Source organism: Mugil cephalus, chromosome 11 (assembly GCF_022458985.1).
Source record: "Mugil cephalus isolate CIBA_MC_2020 chromosome 11, CIBA_Mcephalus_1.1, whole genome shotgun sequence".
Lineage (NCBI taxonomy): Eukaryota > Metazoa > Chordata > Actinopteri > Mugiliformes > Mugilidae > Mugil > Mugil cephalus.
The window spans coordinates 17,766,871-17,786,065 of record NC_061780.1 but is presented as its reverse complement, the minus strand read 5'-3'; the positions used below and the strand labels follow the sequence as shown (position 1 = coordinate 17,786,065).

At 43.9% G+C, this 19,195-nt stretch overlaps 1 protein-coding gene across 1 annotated transcript in view; it reads right to left on the bottom strand.

The window, feature by feature from the left end:
* The window catches only part of znf407 (zinc finger protein 407), a 145,767-nt gene that overhangs the window by 24,818 nt on the left and 101,754 nt on the right, over positions 1-19,195 (bottom strand). The window contains exon 9 of the mRNA XM_047598393.1: positions 16,886-17,064. Within this exon, the coding sequence (XP_047454349.1) occupies positions 16,886-17,064 (179 nt within the window). The remainder of the gene's footprint in view (positions 1-16,885; positions 17,065-19,195) is intronic.

Sequence of the window (19,195 nt, the reverse complement as noted above, 5' to 3'; positions counted from 1 at the left end):
TGTGTGTGCCGTGTATCTGCAAAAAATAGGGCTATTCTTCACACAAGCCATCAGCAGGATGGTGAGAAAAAACAATTAACCCTCCACGAATGATGACTATTGGAAAGTTTAAGTCCATCAATGATGAGTGGGTTACAGCTGTAAATCCAGACAGTGATGGGTAGGCTGGAGATTGAGGCCCACCCAGGGAATGACTGGGTGAGTCGCTCGCAAATCCATCTCGTGTATCAAAGCTCAAGGCATCCCCCTCCTCGGCTATCTAAAGAGGCTCAGGAGTCACAGCTATCACTCTCTTCCTCAACCTCCGACTCCCCCCCTCCCCAACACCACCACCACCACCACCACTCCCATTCGCCCTCTTTCATTATCTCTACAGCAAAGGGGGGGGGGGGGGGGGGGGGGGGGGGGGGGGGGGGTGGTGGGGGGGGGCAGGGGGAGTGGAGAGGTCTGAAGAGGTTTTCAAATCCAGTGAAGCCTGTCACATTACAAAAACATGTCGCTTTAAACTAAATGTGAAATATCAGTAATTGAAGCCATAAATCCACTGTTGTGTTTCTCCTCACCTCCTCCCTCCCCCATCCCCTCTTTCTCTCTCTCTCTCTCCACGATCCCTTCTTTGCCTTCTCTTTTCTTTTCTTTCTTCTTTTTTCTTTTTTTTTTGAGAGAGTGCTTTTGATGAGCGGTAAATTGGAAATTATTTTGTGTTGTAATGCCGCCCTGAAACGTCTTCCCATTACCATGCGTCACTCAGCGCTGACAGTGAAATTACTCAACTGTCAATCTGGCTATCAAAAGAAGTGGGCGGGGGGTTGTTTCGTGGAGGTGTGTGTGTGTGTGTGTGTTGGGGGGTGGGGGGGTGGGGGGGGGTACTGGGAGTTGGAGATTGATCAATAAAGAGAGGGTGATGGAGGAGGGGATGGGGGGACATAAAGGAGGGGAAGGGAAGGGCGAGCAGGGTGCATCATAATACTTCTGTTGTGATTGAATAAATCAAAGCTGTTGTGGAATTTAGCTGTCACTATTAGCCTTCTCCTGAGTGTTCTTATTACTGTGTGTGTGTGTGTGTGTGTGTGTGTGTGTGTGTGTGTGTGTGTGTGTGTGTGTGTGCGCGCTTGGCGTAGGTGCCATTATTGGTGCAGGCACCACTCCGCGAGGGCAGCAGCAAATTAACCATAATTGCAGATAAGAGACGGCAAGAGCGAGAAATGTATGGAATCAAGCAAATGGAATAATTCCTTTGTATGGCAATAATTTACGATGTGACCAAGGTTCGCCAATTTTAGCTTAGATTCTTGCCTGCTGCGTTGCGCAAATGTGCTTGCGCATGTATGTTTGTGTTCCAGAGGGGGCAGCACAGCTTTTTTATTTCCTGTACATTTCACATTGATACCCAGCAGCTGGGAAATCGCAATCGAGATAAACATCATCTCCAACTGGCGATCGTTATGAAGCAAATATCCACGAAAATCATCAAAACGTGTCATCTTTTCACCTTTACGGCTTTCGATTCTTGTTAAAATGTGCTTTATTTAATGCGGTGTTGCATCAACTGCTGCTTTTAACAAAAAAAAGGAGGGAAAATAGCAACTGGAAGCTCTGGCCTCACCTGCATCCTTAACATTGTACAGTAGTTCCTTTATGGTCTACTATTATTACTACCGCAGTGTGTGTGTGCGCGTTGTTGTGATGTGTGTCTGTAATGACTGGTGTGTTGAGAGGTTCTGCGGTATATAGGGAGAGAGAGCGAGAGGGAGAGAGGAGAGTGAGAACTCCTTTATTGCTCAATGCTAAATTAATTGCACCAATTATTCACGGAGAGAGTTGTCTAGTGGCGGCCTTTGGGGGGCGAGGCCCTGACCGCTCTCCCTCATTTTTAATTGGCTGTCCTGTTGAATAATTGATTGGAGCAAATGTGAAATGGATGGGAAGGTCCAAGTGTCTTTCATCACAACAGGCCGGTCGCTCTGACAGCCGGCCACAAACAAACTCTGCTGCTGTATGCAATAAACAAGGCGCGCGCAATTGTATTCGGCTCGGCCACTGCGGCGGGGTTAGAATAGCAGATAGGGCTCCTGTACAGGACACTGCCCTCTGAAACCCGGACAAGATCTACAACGCCAGTAAAACTGATACTTGCCGGACAGATATCAAGCGGGGAGGGCGCGCGGCTGAGCAGAATAACACTATTTGTGTAGTGTGGCTGGTGAGCCGAGGTAAGCCCTGTTGAAATAATTTAAACTGCCAACTGAATAGCAGACTATATTTAATGTTAGTGACTCAGACCGGTGCGGAGAAAGTAGGGTTCTGATAAAGCACTTACTAACATTGCTAATGACTCATTACTAGCACATTATATAACATTCAGTTTCACATATAAAAAAAAAAAAAGGGAACAGGAAGGTCTTCGCTGGGGAAAGTCTCGGATGCTCTGAACTGGTTCAGGTGGAAGAAGATTTAAGAATGAACAACAGGATCATGGACGGGATATGAAGGAAGAAATGCCCCTCCCCAATGACACAGGTTCTTTAAGCTGTTTTGAAGCTCAGTACAATTTAAAAATGGTGAAATATATGAAAATGATGTCCCTGTGCTGTGGTCCTGAATGAGGAAGACGACAACGGAGACATTTTAACATTGAGATTTATGAGGACTGGAAGAATTCTGGAGGCCATTTGAGGAACCGCAGTTCCATTTTGACTACAGTTCCTCTTCACTGGAAGTTGTCGTTTGAATATTACCAAAAAAAACCTGTGAGGCCAAGGAAGACCGTGGACTGACAATCTTTAAATGTGGTATCTAGTTGGTCTTAATACCACCAAAGACTATAACATGGTCAGTACAAATTCATGCCTTATACTTTCCTTGATAGCACACAAACCATATCATTACACCGGTGTCACTTAACAGACCGCACTGACTAATATTGACAACATCACAATAGTTGATGTCAATGGTTGGTTATTGGCTCCGGTACAGCGTGAAACGACTGCTAAAAATATTAAAAATGCACAATCAAGTAACTCCGTTAATCACACTCAGAATTAATGTTTAACATATTGTACTTTGGTTGTTTTTTTTTTTTTAAATCCAGGATTTTCTCTCCTCTTTTCCAGTACGCACACACATTCGAACATGTGCCTCATCCGCATCCACACACCTACACAAACAAACACACACACACACACACACACACACACACACAAACCCCTCAGTAATCAAAGGCTATTAACTCCCGGTGCTTTCGCAACAAAACAGATGTAAGATTCATGAGTCTCTGCCCGTGACTGTTGTCTTTGCCACAGGCTAGTAAAGAAACAATTAGTGCAGAGCTGGCCTCACTGTCCGCCACAATCAATAGTCCCTGATGGTCTTCTAAGCCTATTGACCGAGGCCTGTTCCTCTCCCTGACCCCCAATCTGTAGCAGCCGACAGCAGCTTCAGTCCATCTATCTGGACCTTGGGAGAGGGTTACCAGGTTAAGCAAGGCTCATTCCATGCAAACAATCATTTCTTAACACTCGCTACATCTGTATGCAAGGCGCGTCGTGGAGGGTTAACATGTGAAATGGGTTGCTAGTTATTTAGTTTCGCACACAACTCAAAAAAATAGCAAAAGGAATTAAGGTAGCGTGAAGGGATTACTGAAGAGAAACAAAACAAAAAAAATCTTTAACTTACTAAAATGTTTCTTTATCATTGACTGTTGCTTTGCTATTACAAACAGGATTACGGCACAGTGTTTGATTCCGTTAAAGGTTGCAGAAGCCTGGAGGTTAAAAAAGTGTGACTGTTTCTAGTTTCTAGTGTTTGATGGTCTAACCGATCTAAATACAACTTATTTCACAGATTAAATTTAATGTTTTCATTTGAACTTTGGACGAATTCATAGCATTAATCAAAAACAATAATAACCTAGTTAAATAGACTACTTAAAAACGCCTCTGTGGTCCATTTTTACCTGTTTTTTTACACGCCGTGTGTGTGGCTTAAACACAGCATCTTGTACCAATCATCTCACTTAACAGCAGCCTTAGTGGCACCGAGGCAATCTGCTGATGTTACAGTAATTGTCGGAGTTTGTGTTTGCGTCCTGACAAAACCCTCCTCCTTCCTCGCTTGTAACAACATCTGGACCGGTCCTACTCGCTGCTCCCCAGACTGCTGTGACGAGCCTCCCCTCCCCCTCCGCTCTACCTGCTAAGGAGGAGGACGAGGAAGGCGACACAAACGAACGGGAAGGCATAGGGAAAGGCTGAGCCAGAGGAAGGGAAGCAGATGTACGGATGAAGGGGTGGGGATCGGTGCACAGGTGTCACTCCCACTGACTGGCTGCCACTGTGCCTGACCACCCGCCCCACCTGCACGCCCACGCGGGTAGTGGGGTAACGGCGGTTAGCGGAGCAACCATCCCTCGCCCCACGCCCACCTTCTTCCTCCTCTTCAGATGGCGCCCAAGCCATGGCTCAATCTGGCTGCTGGGCCCAAAGATTAACATACAAACATGCACACATGTGCTCATTAGCACACGCAAACACCCGTACATATTCATAAGTGCACTAACATGAGAATGCATGGGAATAGACACGTTTGTCCTACACAAGACATTTTATGCATCCAGCTACACAACTTCCACTTAATACAAACCCGACTCTAGTAGCCACCATTATTTTTCTTGCTGTAAGTTCCTTATTTCTAGTCCACAACAGTTCTTCAAATTCCCCAGCATGGATTCAAGGACAAAAAAAAAAGCTATTTACTTTCAAGAGAATGATTCATAGTTTAATCGACTGATCACTTGTAACACGGAGAAAAGCAATTAAAAACCCTGATCAGAGCAGGAGGCAGCTGATTTATGAGAAATGTGACGCGACAGTAAACCTGCCCACATCGCGAGATCGAGACCAGTATTCATGACCGCCACCGAAGGCTCATTTGCTTACAGTAATCAAGATTCAAGAGGTCGGGACTAACGTGGCAGCGTATCGATGAATGAAAAAAAATATGACGTCTTTGTGGAAAATAATAGAGGTTGTCTCCCTTTAAGGCAATCGGTCAATAAATCAATATACAATTGTAATTATTCCAGCTTTTATCTGTCCATCCATCCATCCATCTGCATGTGACCGATCATCAGCTTCTATCCATTTTACACCGTTACAGGACAGTATGGAGGGAGGGTTGGAGAGAGGTGCAGGTGTGTATGTAAACCCCCCCCCATCGCCACCTCAAACTCTCTGCCCTCATCCCTCCTCCACTTCCCTCCCTCCGTTGCCGTGGCGAGGAGGGCAGTAATTACTCTGGTGTCAGCGTTGCTGGGTGCGACTCCTCCCCCGGCAAGGGGCGGCGGGCATCCATAACCCATCGTCCTGCCATGGGGTAAACGCCGGGCCATCCATCACGCACCCACTTGACAAATACCTTCCATAATAGAAGTTTATTTTTATGGGAGGCTGAATCAAGGACTTTCCCATGCATACAAAAACGTGTCAGAATTATTTATGGCTTGTGCTGAGACGCACAATATGTCATATCAAAGTCCCATCCCGCTTGCCGGCGCTGCTGGAAGCTGCCGGCGCTTGGCCTGTCGATATCTCCGCTCGCTATCAATAATGTGGAACACCGCCACGATAAGCCTTAGGATTCGGAGGTCATACTTGACACACACAAACGCAAACATTATGGGAGCTGACACACACACATCTGAGCCATCTCTTGCTACGTGCGAAAAAAAAACCAAAAAAAAAAACACAACAAAAAAACTCAAGCATGGTGACGGACACAGACATTCACATGTATAAACGCACGTACACGGACACAATGAATTCATACATCTGCTCGCATTCCCACATGAAATGTTCCGAGCTGTGAAAACAAACATGTTTTTGCGCTTGAACACACAAAGAGAAATACCAATCCCTACATGAATCGAGTGAGTTTCTTTTCTTTACCCTTAGTTTCTCCCTCAAGAATAAAACAATTACCCAAACAAAGATGTTCACAATACTGGACTTGACCCGCTGTGCGGCAGGCAGGACCGCAGAGCGCCGGCCGTCAGTCAAAATTACCGCCAAGGTCACGAGAAAAAACGACCGTCTCGAGAAGAGTGAGCGCAGCCGATGTATCTGCAATGCCTTTGTGTAAAATGTGTCTCCACGTCCGCGCGCGATAGAATAATCCCCGACAGTACGGGGGGAGAAAAAAAAAGAGAAGAAAAGAAAACATAACAACTTAAAGGAAATCCCTACACTGCAGCCTGCAAATCTGAGAGCTGTCAGTCAACGTGAGTGGCAACCCCTTTCGCCCAGAGAAACGGCAATAAATTGGGTTTCCTGATAAGGCCCCGGCATCACCGGCACAATGTCTGACCAAAAAAAAAAAAGAAAAAAGGGGAAAAAAAGTGAAAGAAAAAATGAGCTGCTTTTCCGTAGGCCACTTGAGTGCTGTCAGTCATCGTGACTGGCAGGCTCACATGTCGCCAGTGGAAAGAGCAATGGAGGAAAAAATAGATTAATGTACAGAGAAAGAAGTGGTGAGTGAGAGAGAGAGCAGAAGGGAGCAGAGGAGAGAGAGAGACAGCATTAAGCCTGGCTGGGAGAAAATGAATAAATATGATAAATATGATAATTGAAATGATGAGATTTTGGTACTTGGTATTGGATTCCGCAATGTGCCCAAAGGGATTAGTCCTTCATTCACTGTCATTTTCAGCCTCTCTATCCCCTATACATGCACATGCATATATAAACACTGAGTGCCCACGCAAATCTACACAGAATACATACATTTAACCAAAAGATGTAATTCTTGCAGGTGGTTTGTTGTACGTGTAAAACTCGAGGCAGCAGACGGTGATAAACCTAAAAGTAGCCGTCTACAAACCCACTGGCAAAGTGGGAAAAAAAAAAAAAAAACACACACACACACAAAAACAGCAGCGGTAGCAGCGGGAGAACTTTGTCCTGTGAAGACAGAAGATGTATGGCTCAGGGGAGATAGTAGCAACAGTAAATGATTACCTTTTTACAAACTGGGCCTTTGTAATAAAATGCGTGGAGGGGGAGGGGGGTTGTGCATTATCAATTCAGCCGCCCGGTAAAGATAGCATTTCTGAAGCCACGGCAAAGCTGATCACTATCTAAAGAGGAGCCTGAATCTGTATTCCTCACCGCAAGTCCAGGAGGCAGAAGGGGTCTGAGACCTGTACGTGTGAGTGTGTGTCTGTGCATGTGGGTGTGTGTGTGTGTGTGTGTGTGTGTGTGTGTGTGTTTCACTGAGAGAGACATTCGTTAAGGCCTCTTATGCCTGCAGGCCCCACCGTGACAGAACCAAGATCTATTTTATTACACAAACAAACAGAAAAGACATGCAAGGGTGTGTGTGCATGCACAAAAACACACATACACAGGCACACACACACACACACACACACACACACACACACACACGAAATCGCTTATATGTGCAACCATACACACATATTCCTTGGGGCAAAGGACTATAAAATCGGAGATGGAGAAGTTCGGTGTGAAATGGTGTGTGTGTTTGTGCCAAGCCGAGAATTTCCGTTAGATGACTTCGGAGAAAGACACTGAGACATGACAGGTGCACACACCTCCCCTTCTCCCCTCCCAAAACAAAAAAAACATGCACACACTCTCAAACAACACACTTGTCTGATAGCAGTCAAACAGAGTGGAGACAACATAGAAGAGACAACAGACAGACCGGCAAACAGATAGAGAGACAGATAGCACGGCAAAGCTCAGCTTCTGGCCCCAAGTCATATCACTCACTCTCTACACACAAAAACACATCTCTAAAATCGTAAAACGTCCTAAAACACACATAAACCACAAGACACAGGAGGAAAGATGTCAAGAGAGAAGAGTAAAAATGAGCAGACAGTTAAAAAGAGATACCAGTGTAGTCCGAGGTGTTGAATTGTGAGATATTTACATGAAATTGGGTGACCGATGATGCGACACACATGTGAGCATAAAGGTTGGTTATTAAACATAACATGTACGTTTCACTCTTCTAAACCACTTAGGTATCAAATAAATAATACATTTAAAATGTCAAATAAATAATTAAATACATGCTACACGACTGTCAGTGTTAAACTGATTTAATTCTTCACTTACAGGACTTAAGGCTATTAAAAGAGGTGTGCCACAAGGCTGTATTTTAGGCCATCTGTAATTTATTGCACATGTATTATAAATAATATGCTGCATATGAATTTTTATTGTAAGCAACACTATTGCAGCCATACAAATCTCTATATAGCATTTAGGTACTCTTGTTTTTTCATGATAAATTTGTGGGAAATTTAGATTAGAAAGGCAACTGGACCTGTCCTGTGTTTTTTGTTTTAAGAAGGGACCAGGGGATAACAGGGAATGTGGAAACCCAAAAGATCAGGTTGGAAATTTGTTTAAGTTTAAAAAAAAAAAAAAAAAAAAACTTCTTGCGCTTTGACTTTAATATCTTGGGACCATGTTGGACACTTTGTTTTGTTCTTTGGATTTTTTTTACTCCATCTAAGAATAAACCATATCATATTCTTTGGGACCTACTGTATTACCTAATATACAATTTGTGTTTCTTTTATATTATGTAGAAAACAATAAATAAAAAGAAATTCTTAATAAAATAATGTTGATGTTATTTTATCAAAACAAACACCATATCGCACAAAATGCTTATTGCTAATTATTTTGGACTTCTTCAGGAAGGACTTCTTATTCACCTCGTTTTATATTATGTTTGACATTCTGAGACATTATAGTCCTGGTAATCTGAAATTATATTAGATCAACTTCAAACGATTTAAAACTAGTAAATTAATGAAGTAAATCGATAGGTCAACCGACCCAGCCTCTCAAACTATTATGTACAATTTTAAATAAAGTGCCTCTCAACTTAACAAACTCATAATACATAGCTTTGCTATAGAATCACAAAGGTTTTTTCCCTCTCGCCAAACTCCTTATTTCCTTTCTTCGTTTTTTTTTTTTTTTCACAGGTGTCAGAAGAGATTTCATGGCCTGTGCGTATGTGTGAATCTGCCACACCCCTTTTGAGTACTAATTTACCCTTTTAGGTTTAATCTCCCTGTGAGTGGCTTTTCTCGCCCTTTAATTAGGCTATTGGGAGTCGACACATACACAAAACGCACACACTTAGACGCACTTGAAGACGCACGCACATACTAATTCTCGTTACCATATACTCACACACACACACACACACACACACACACACATATACAGTATATACACACACATCCAACTCAAATGTTAAAGAAACAGTCCCAGACTTGAGACACGCTTTGGTGAGACAGTCCTCATCAGCCCTCTGTGGGGCCCTTTCACACTCTGGCTCCCCTCAACTGTACTAGTCATCGAGACAGGACAGGAAAAAAAATAAAAAAAATAATAAAGGGGAGGGAGAACAAGAAAATGAGGAAAAAAAGTGAGATATTCCGCGAATGTGAGAGGACGGAAAGAGGTGCTGGTTGTGAAGTCGTTCATCGCTTAACTTTTTCCATTTCAAATCTATTTGTCAAGTTAAGGCTGCATTAAGTCACATCAGTTTTTGGTAGACCCAAGTGGCAGTGGGAGATAGATGTTTGAATTTTTTAAAAGCGTAAAGACTTCGCCGTGCATACATTTTCTAACCAGATTTGTAGAGATATTTGCACTCAGTACATCCAAATGATGTGGTGAAGAAAGTTAACGCAACAGATTAGTATTTCTGTAATGTTAATAGATGCTTCTCGCATTTCACATGTTGGTTTTATCACAAAGTTTGTGACTTGAGGCAGGAAGTAGGATTTTCCCCATAAAATCTTTAGGGTTGGGGGTGAATGCTTTTATGCAAATCATTTAGGTTTTAGATATGAGAAGACTTTAAACATCTTGAATCTGGGTCAAAATTCATTTTTTCTTTTTAAAAACCTTTGAATACTTGGTTGCCGCAAGACTTCATTTAAGAACCTAGTAAAAGACACCTGGATGTGTTGGACAGTTCTACGCAACCTGCGTCATTGAGGTCCATAGAAAAACGGGCAGATATTTGCTCTATAGGGACAGTCACTTTAATTACTGTCCCCAACCTATGTAAGTGCAAACTTAACCTCAGAACTCTTTTATTCCAATGTTTTCCTTCTTTTTCTTCTTCAACAAACAGACCGCAGATTTACCCAAACAAAGCAGAGCACTAAAAAGGGAAATACAATAACAGCAGTAGTGATAGTGGCTTGTTATGTTGGAAATAAGAGGGCACTTAATTGGGGTCTGATAGTCTAATAGGCAGCCCCTCTGATTACCAACTCTGCACATTGGCTTAAATTAGCCCACTGATGAGAAGCCAGGGGATTCAATTATACTGGGGGAGAAATAAGGGGCCCTAATAGGCCACTGTATCAGGAAACATGGGACTGGGCTGGGTTAAAGCGCTGGTAATTGGTTGTTTAGTTGGGGAAAGTTGAGCCTGTTGGTAATTAGAGATGCTGAGACGTTTTGGAGAGCCACCAAACAGACGACACGCGGAGGGAGCCGAAAGGAGGAAGACGAGGGTCCTTTAGCGCAGCGAAAGGGGTCAAAGGTCGCGGTGGAGATCTAAGAATGGCTCTTCAGCCAATGAGGGTGGAGATCAGGGAAAACATGTTGGTGCTATGAAGCGGTGTTGACTCAGTAAAGGTCAAGATGGAGCAAGCTGAGCTGCAAGTGAAAATCAGCAGTCTGGCCTTGTTACTCAACCTCCTCTCCTTAGCAATATGCGTTTCTTTTTTTCCCCCTCCCCCCTTCTCTTTTATCTTTTCTTTCTTACTCACCTTTCTCATCAATAACTACTTCTTTCTGTCTTTCTTTCTTGTCTCGGGCAGGTTCAGCTGTTAGCCGGAGCTGGAAGTGTACAATGTGTCTGAATTGAGGGAGAAGGAGGACTGAATTATGGATGAGGCTTTATAGGAGCCGGCGGCCTGTCTGGTCCCATATTCACTGTCCCATACAGGAGGAGCAGCCCTGCCTGAGAGCATCCTTACCTCATGTCACTCACACAAGGTGTTTGTCTATGTGTGTTTCTGCCTAAGTGAAGCGTAGTCATGTGAAAGCCTACTCTGCCAGTTCAAGTTCATGCAGCAGCTATTCCTCCGTTTTATCTTTTGATTAAAAAGAAAGACCTGAAGCAATTCACGGACCCTGAAATATTCCTTTAGGATGTCTATAAAATGCTATTTTACATAAGAGGTTCTCCGATTCACGAAAACTTGTGCTGTAGCTTTCCAAGAAAAGTTGTTATACAGTCTTAAACGAGAAGGTTTCTCATTAACTACTGAACCCAGCTGAGGAAAACGCGCGTTGCTAAATTTCATCTGTTTTTTTGCATCTGCAAAGCAGTTTATCGCCGTCCCCCTAATTGTGCCGCTAAGAATCCGACTCTCTATCCTCCAGTGCCGCGATCAGACTTAAAACCTTTGCAGATTCTCACGATTTCCATTCTTTAGTCCCGCTGTCACGCCGAGCAATGGAGCAACGCTTTGCCCTACATAAGCCATCTGCAACATTTTAGAACAGTGCAACCTAAGCACACACCTAACATAACTGTGCCATTGCAACACCAGGGAGAATACATCACGTGTCATCAATCTGCTTCACAGTTTCTGATAGTGACAGAGCTTGTCCAGGGGCTCGGACAGAGGCAGAGCTTGACCCAGTGTGACAATGACACGACTCTCCCGCTCATCATTTATCGTGTGAGAATAATAATAAAAAAAAAATAAAAATAAAAATCTGCCTGATGGCCTTAAGGTGACAAAAACACAATGCAGACATCACTTTGCATTTGACGAATCCTACTACTTCAGTGTCTCCATGCTGCCTGGACGGGACGTGTCAGCCTGGGTCGCGGACGGCCACTAAATGGCTGAGAGGAAGCTCGCGGATTGGCACCGAGAGGAAGGGAAGGGGGAAGAAGAGGATGAAACAAAAGACCGTTGTGTTGTGGCTGATGTGTGATAAATGCAGCCGGTTGGGGGAGTTTTCACGCTCATTGAAGCAGGTCATTATGCAGGAACTGCTGCCTGCTCGGCCCAGACCGGCCCCGTATTGGTTTTCTGAGATGCGTGCAACGGATGGCGTGCGATTCTCCCTTAAAAAACGCTCAGCTAAACCCCAGACAGACGCACGCATCCGCTTGCCGCGCGTCTCGTGGGACGCTGGCACCGAGCAGCTGCTTCTCAGCTGTAATATTTCTAACAAGACTAAATGGGGAGTGCGCGTATTGCAAAGTAGCTGGCATCAAACACTGAGCAACAGTTCAAAAGTGGGGTAGGTACGGGTTAGAAGAGGAACGGCGAGTTCGAGGGTTCACTTGAGTGGCTCAAAGGGAGCTAATCAGGACTGGATGAAGCTGTAAGATGTTCATCCTTGAGGGAATTCACCAATTAACACCTCCACGCTGACATGAACTAATCTTCAAGTTTATACATGTAGGCTTGTCGGGGTTACTAACAGACATAACAGAGATTAAAAAATGGACACACTGTGCTTACAACAGGCCTTATTCACTCAACTTTAAGGTCAAATCTGTGGGATCTGAAGGAAATGTGTCAACAGAGCAGAAATAAATAGGTTAACTTTTTTTCCATGACAGTTTGCATGTTTCCCCTTCTGGTAAAAACATTTTAAATTTCATGGTTTTACTATTAAAACTTTAAATCCCCATTTTTTTTTATAGTATCAGCTCAGTGTACCAAAAACACTGCTGTGACAGCATCAGATTCCTCGTCCCTGTTCTTCTGATGTTGCATATTACTGAACAGAATGACTTTTTTCATTAATGTCTATCACGCAGGTGCAACATAAGGAAGGTGACACAAAGACACAGGTTTATCACCGACGCTGACGACTTGATGTCCTATCAGGGTTTTTCAATAAAAAAAAAAAATACAAAAAAAACTGTGATGTATTGTTTTTTTTTTTTTTTTCCTTTTTCTCCACATATTTTCCCACATAGAAACGTGTCACATATAACACGTTGTTATTAGAAACAGATGTTGATTTTATCGCCGGTGTCTGTGGCTTCTTTCACAACGTCGACACAGTGTCATATGCGCTGGGATACCAGGACACATTTGCATGACATACACACACCTGTCCCCCCCCCCACCGCCCCCTCCCCCCCTCGCGATCCAACACGCCGCTGTAACACAATACGCAGGTAAAACTCACGAGAGTAATGTTTCATTACATGACGAACAGAAGGTGAAAGTGAAGACGAGTAGCTGGGGAGGCACACAGATGCATAACTTAAGTAAAAGCCATCGAAACCCATATTTGTTTACAGATTTGTTTAATAAGGAATAATATATGCAAACAAATGAATTTGCCCGTGGTTATAACTGTGTATTAAGATCATCACTTACAAGGCCAGGCCTCCTCTAGCCCTCCACAGTAGCCATCCATCATGCATTATTAAGGAAAATAGAATCTGCATAAAGCAGCAACAATGCCTTGAAGAAGTTTATTTATTTATTTGTTTTATCTTTTTAGGCACTAAGCAGCAGATCCTCAGTCGCTGTTAGCTAATTACAAAGCATTTGATCTCTGTGCCCTGAAGATACGCAATTATAACCTTGGTTGAAAATTAGGGAAATATTTCACAATTAAAAATAGCGGAATGAAGATGCACCGACGAAGCTAATGGCGACATCTCACCTGCGTGTACGTGCGTGCGTGCGTTAAACACAGGTTTTGGGACCCAACAAGACGTCAGGCGGATTTAACAAAGCCACTGCCCGGCAACCGCATGTGACCTCGCTGGTGGGAGGCAGCAACGAAAAAGAAACGTACCATCTCCCCAAGCTGCTGCAGTCGTGCTGGCAGCATTTTAACTAGAAAGAAAGTTCTAGTTCTCGAGGTAATTTAGCAAAGTCGCAGCCGTCTGAAGTACCTGTAGCTCCGGCTATCTAACGGCGAGATCACACGACGCGCCTCCACTTCTTTCCGGCGTATCTCTCCGCGGATCGCGTAAGGAAGACAATTGTCATCACCGTTTTATTAAAATGTGTCCTATCAGCAACATTTTCTCCCCCTCACATATCTAAAACTCCTTTCTCTTCTCCTTCTTTCTTCCCCTTTAAATTCTAATCACCATTCCCCTCCATCACTTTCTGAGTCTAATTCCCTCTCTTCCTTCGTTTGCAAAGGACCTCTGCTTTCATCCTTGAGAGGGGCTTTAATTCGAAGTGCGACGCGGAATAAAGAAGGGAAGAAAGAGAGAGGGAGAGAGTGATATGCAAAGACAGTGCAGCAGCCGAGACGTTCGGGTGTCAATCAATCCGGCGCGAGGGGCTACAAGGGCCCGTGACTAGGATGCGTTTGATCTCTGTCTTTCAAAGGGGGAGCAGCGGGAAGGGCCATCACAGACGATTTGCCTCTCGCTGCTGGCCCCGGTGCCACACTGACAGAGAGCAATCACAAGCAGGTTAATTCAACATCTACCTTCTTAATCTTTTTTTCCCCTGTCTCTTTCTTTTGGTCTTGTTCTGTCTACTTAGATGAAGTACTGCTCTCTCCGCTACCACCCCCACCTCCCCGCTCCTCTCTTTTGAAAGAGGGAGAGATCACAAGTGTACTTTCAACGCCTTTTCAAATCACCTATAGTTTAATTGCTTTGGTCTTAATCAGGTAGAGTTGTTGACTTTCCGCATTGCTGCAAGGCTTCATTCAAACTGCAATACTCCTACTACAGAGAGAGTGGCATTGGTCAAGTCTTTATTTATTTCATTTCTGGGGCAAGAAACGTCCGCCGTATTTTTGATAATTTCTTTTGCTGTCATTCTTCGGTTCACATCTGTGATGTTGTGTGAGCTGAATATGAATTAGGGTGTCAAGATGACATCTTCAAAACGCGCTGCTTAAATTGACTAAAAGAGGAGGGCGCATTTCCTTCAGATGACTGAAAGACGACGTAAAACTCCAGACAAGATCTGACCTTCAAACATAACGCGGAAATCTGAAACCCTCAACGTACATGCAGATAACGGCTGCTGCCTGCTAACAAATGTCCTGTCCTGTTTAGGTGGCATAAGTGTTGTGTTTTCCTATGGTTTAACCGGTCAAACTTTGGAGGGGACAAAAGTGCAAAATGAATCTGTGAGAATGTCTTCTTCACCAAAGGTCAGCCGTGCATGAGGACAAACAGAGGTGAGGGGAGGCTCTGGGGTGAGAGGGTAAAAAGAGATGTAAAGGTGTGCTTTGGTTAAAGGTGAGAGGGTTCCAAGAATATGAAGGAGGGAGGTGTTTTAAAAGCAGCTGAAGGCAAAAAGGTTGAGCGGGGAGGTTAGGAGGTGGAAGCAAAGGAGATCAGAGACGGAATTCGGCCTTTAAATTTGACAAAAGGAAATTATACCAAGAATAGGCCCGTTTCAGGAATTCAAAACAACAAACTTTTAAGAGTCAGCACAAGGACACGAGCCAGATGCATAGAGTTTCAGTAGGAAATAAACCGGAAAGTCGCCGGAAAGCAGCCATTTTCTGTAACGTCCCCGTCTGGCCCCTTTCCCATGGAGCGCCCCACCAACTCTACTGCCTTTATGTAAGGTCAGAGGGATAACAGGATAAAGGCTGTCCTCCCTGCTCCTCGGAAGGACAAGCACTCGGCCGATTGGATTTGGTGGCCTTCAAGGACAAAGGGAGAACACTGGGATACAAAGGAACCAATAGAGGAGGAACAAGATTTCATCTGTCTCTATGGCCTGAGTGATTGGCAGGGATGGCTGGACCAGCAATCTTTGAGCTCTGCCTCTTTGTGGACGGGTGCCCTCCATCAGCATTGAATAACAAGGCTAGATCCACCGACCAAAATGCACTCAAAGAGTATATAAGATCAGACCCCTGCGGAATAATAGAACCTGGGCAGGTGCTATAGGGCAGTCAGGTGGTTTCATTCAGTGGATTGATTGCAAATGTTGACTTGCCTGCGGGTATATATTTTTAACTCTAACATAAAATTCAGGAGAACAGGTTCGCAATAGGTTGAAAAATCCTTGAAATTGTTTTTCATTGCTTATCCATTGCTTGGCAAAAAAGACAGAGGTTCTCAATCTTAGACATCCCAGGCTCGGACGCTCTGCAGCACCTTTAGTTAGATTTGTCTGAACAAACCTCAGATATTTTAATGTTGCAGCTCCCTCTATCACTACTCAACAAATGTCCTGGTATAACATGTACAGCTGTTCAATGGAGCATCTCGGCAGTTCAAAAGAGGTCTCAAAAAAAAAAAAAAAAAAAAAAAAAAACATTGACAGGCAGCAACTCCCAGAAAATATTTTTTTTTACACCTCAGGCAAGATTCTACCAGAAATAAGTAGAGAGATCCTTCCTTCATCAGGGACAGGTATTTCACTGCATTACGTGCACTAATCAGGGATAACATCATGACAACCTTCCTAATATTGTGTAGCTAACCCTTGTGCCTCCAAAGCAGTTTTGACTCATCAGAGAATGGACATGGGCCTTCCTTCTGAGGGTGTCCTGTGGTGGCTGGAAACACAGTTAGTGGAGGCCTTTGGGTTTGGAGGCCAGGTTGTTCCTAAATAGCTTTTGTGTGTGTGCCAATGTCAGGCTGCATACTGCTGAGGATGGTTGCTGCTATGAAGGAGTGTCATTCCAGGTAGGTGGGTGGTACATGTCCCAGCAGAAGATTGAATTGTCGCAAGATGGTCAATATTATTTACTTCTCCTACTGTCCAGTCCCTCTTAGATGTTGGGGAACAATATGCAGTGAGGCACGGGGTAGTAGATGTAGAAGCAAGCTACCGTAGTGCATTACAGAACGTGCACCTGTGAAAGATTCATTTTCAAAAGGTCATTACCTGCGTGTAGGTAGGCAAGGTCCGGGTTCTCAATATCAGAGTGACTGTCCTTCAGGTGGTTGCGGAACTCCATGGGAGAGTTGGTAGCGTAGTTACACTTGGGACAGTTGTACATCTTCACGCCCTCGTGTTTTCCAGTATGGAGAATGTGCTTTCGGATGTTCTCTGCACAGTTGGATCTGAGGGAGACAAACAAAGATAAAAAGACCTAATTCCATTTTTGGAACGAGAAAAAAAAGAAAAAAAAAAAAGAAAATCAAGATTAAAAGATAAGAGTCATGAGGGAGAAAACACAAGATAAACGCTTGGCAACACTCCCAAGAAATGTTTGCTATACTAAGATTTTATTTTAGCTGCAATGATGAGACGCACGCACGCGCACACACACACACATACGCAAAAAAAAAAAAAAGAAAAATCTCAAGCTGGGCCTCGGAGCTGAGGGAGGAGCCATGTTTGGACATGCTCTCAGAGCATTCACTGCCTAAATGTGCCTCTGTGATACAGGCCCACAACCAGCGCATGACTAAAGAGCGTCTTCACAAGCAGCAGAACAAACGGTATTTACATCTCGCAAACAACTTTTTCTCAGATATTCCGTCTCTCTTTCATATCTCTCTCAAATATTTTCTTTACTTGCAGTCGTTCAGTTTAGTGTGTAATGGCGCTGGGAGCAGAGGCCTGCTGAATGCATTACAGATACACGTCTGAAGACATCCCTTATGCCATACGCGTCTTCTGCAGCTGTGTGAAAGGTGGAGGATTAGGGATGCATGTTGTGTGTGTGTGTGCGTGAGTTTGTGGGTCTTTGTGCTGGTCAGATAGGGCAGGCCGAGCAGGGAGCTACTGCGGGGTATAGGATGTAACGATGTCAGCTCGGAGAGTCACACACAACCCGTCTGCAGATTAATGATGCTGCCTGACCTGGTCCTGGGCTCTATCTAAACACACATACACACACACACAAGTGTTAGTGAAGGCCTGAATGGTGAAGACAAACATGCACATCCATGCTGAATAGAGATATATAGAAACTTCAGTTTGCGCTAAAATAAAAATTATAAATATGACACTACTACACGGGTCCAAGTATACAGACATGAATCCGTGAATACATTCACACACACACGCGCGCGTAATGCATCATGCAAGCAAGCATGTGCAGTGTAGAACGCGCGGTCTCACACACCATCATGCGCTGATGGATGGTGCACTCGTGCTCAGTTTGGACCTGACATTCTCGGACAGTATAATACGCAATTACTCTCCCTTATCACCTTGGCCGGGACAATAAAGCCTCACAGTGCCATAGCTCACGCCAGCCAAGGAGAGAATTTGTTTTCACTTTTGCGGAGACACCTCTCTCCATCACGGGGCCATAGTACACTGCAGCCTAAAAAAAAAAAAAAATAAATAAATAAAACAGACTGGGCCCCTTACTGGGTTCTGTTCACGATGTACGAAATACATAAACAGCAGCTAGCGGAGGACAATGAGCGCTTTCCACAATGCCACACGAAGAGAATGCTGCAATTTCAAAAAAAGAAAAAAAAAAAGGCATTTAGAAATAAAGAAAATGGATCACTGATGTCTTGAACCTCTAAAAACCAATAAAAAAAAAGGGTCTGCCACACTTTGCAATGCAGCACAGAATTCAGAAATGTGGCTAATCGTTTACTAAGATCTGGTCCAGATGCATGGAATTTAGTATTTACACTGAACTGCTGTTTTCATTCTGTTTTAATTATTGTTATCTCTTTGCTAAGAGCCATCACTTGCAAAAACAATAGGCAAATCACAGCAATCTGTTGACTTTCTTTCGGGGTACTGAATTTTGAACTGTCACGTCCTCATGAATGAGCGCAAATGACGGCGCCAAGAAAAATACATTTCGCACCGAAAGCGAACTGATTTCTTATTCTAAAAGCGGGAGCATAAATGGATAAAAATTTGAAGCGGAGCTAAAAGGTTCTAAAGAGAGCGCGGGTGGATTCCTAGGGGGGCCGTGCTATCTCTCAGATATGGTAATGGCGTAATTGTCATATTAAAACAACACAACGTGCGTTTAGGAGTCAGCAGGTGTCACAGTTAGTGAAAGCCCACACCAGCCCTCCTACTATACACCGTATTAATTAGTCCAACACTGTTTCAACTTCCTCCCCCACCCGTGCACTCGCCATGGGAATCAGCCATCCTGATGCTCAGTGGATGCATCACCCCTTCTCTGCCACTCTATTTCATTTCTCTCCTCTTTATTTCAGCCATTTCCATATTCCTACCTCCAAAAGGCTGCATGGTAATGGGAGAGGT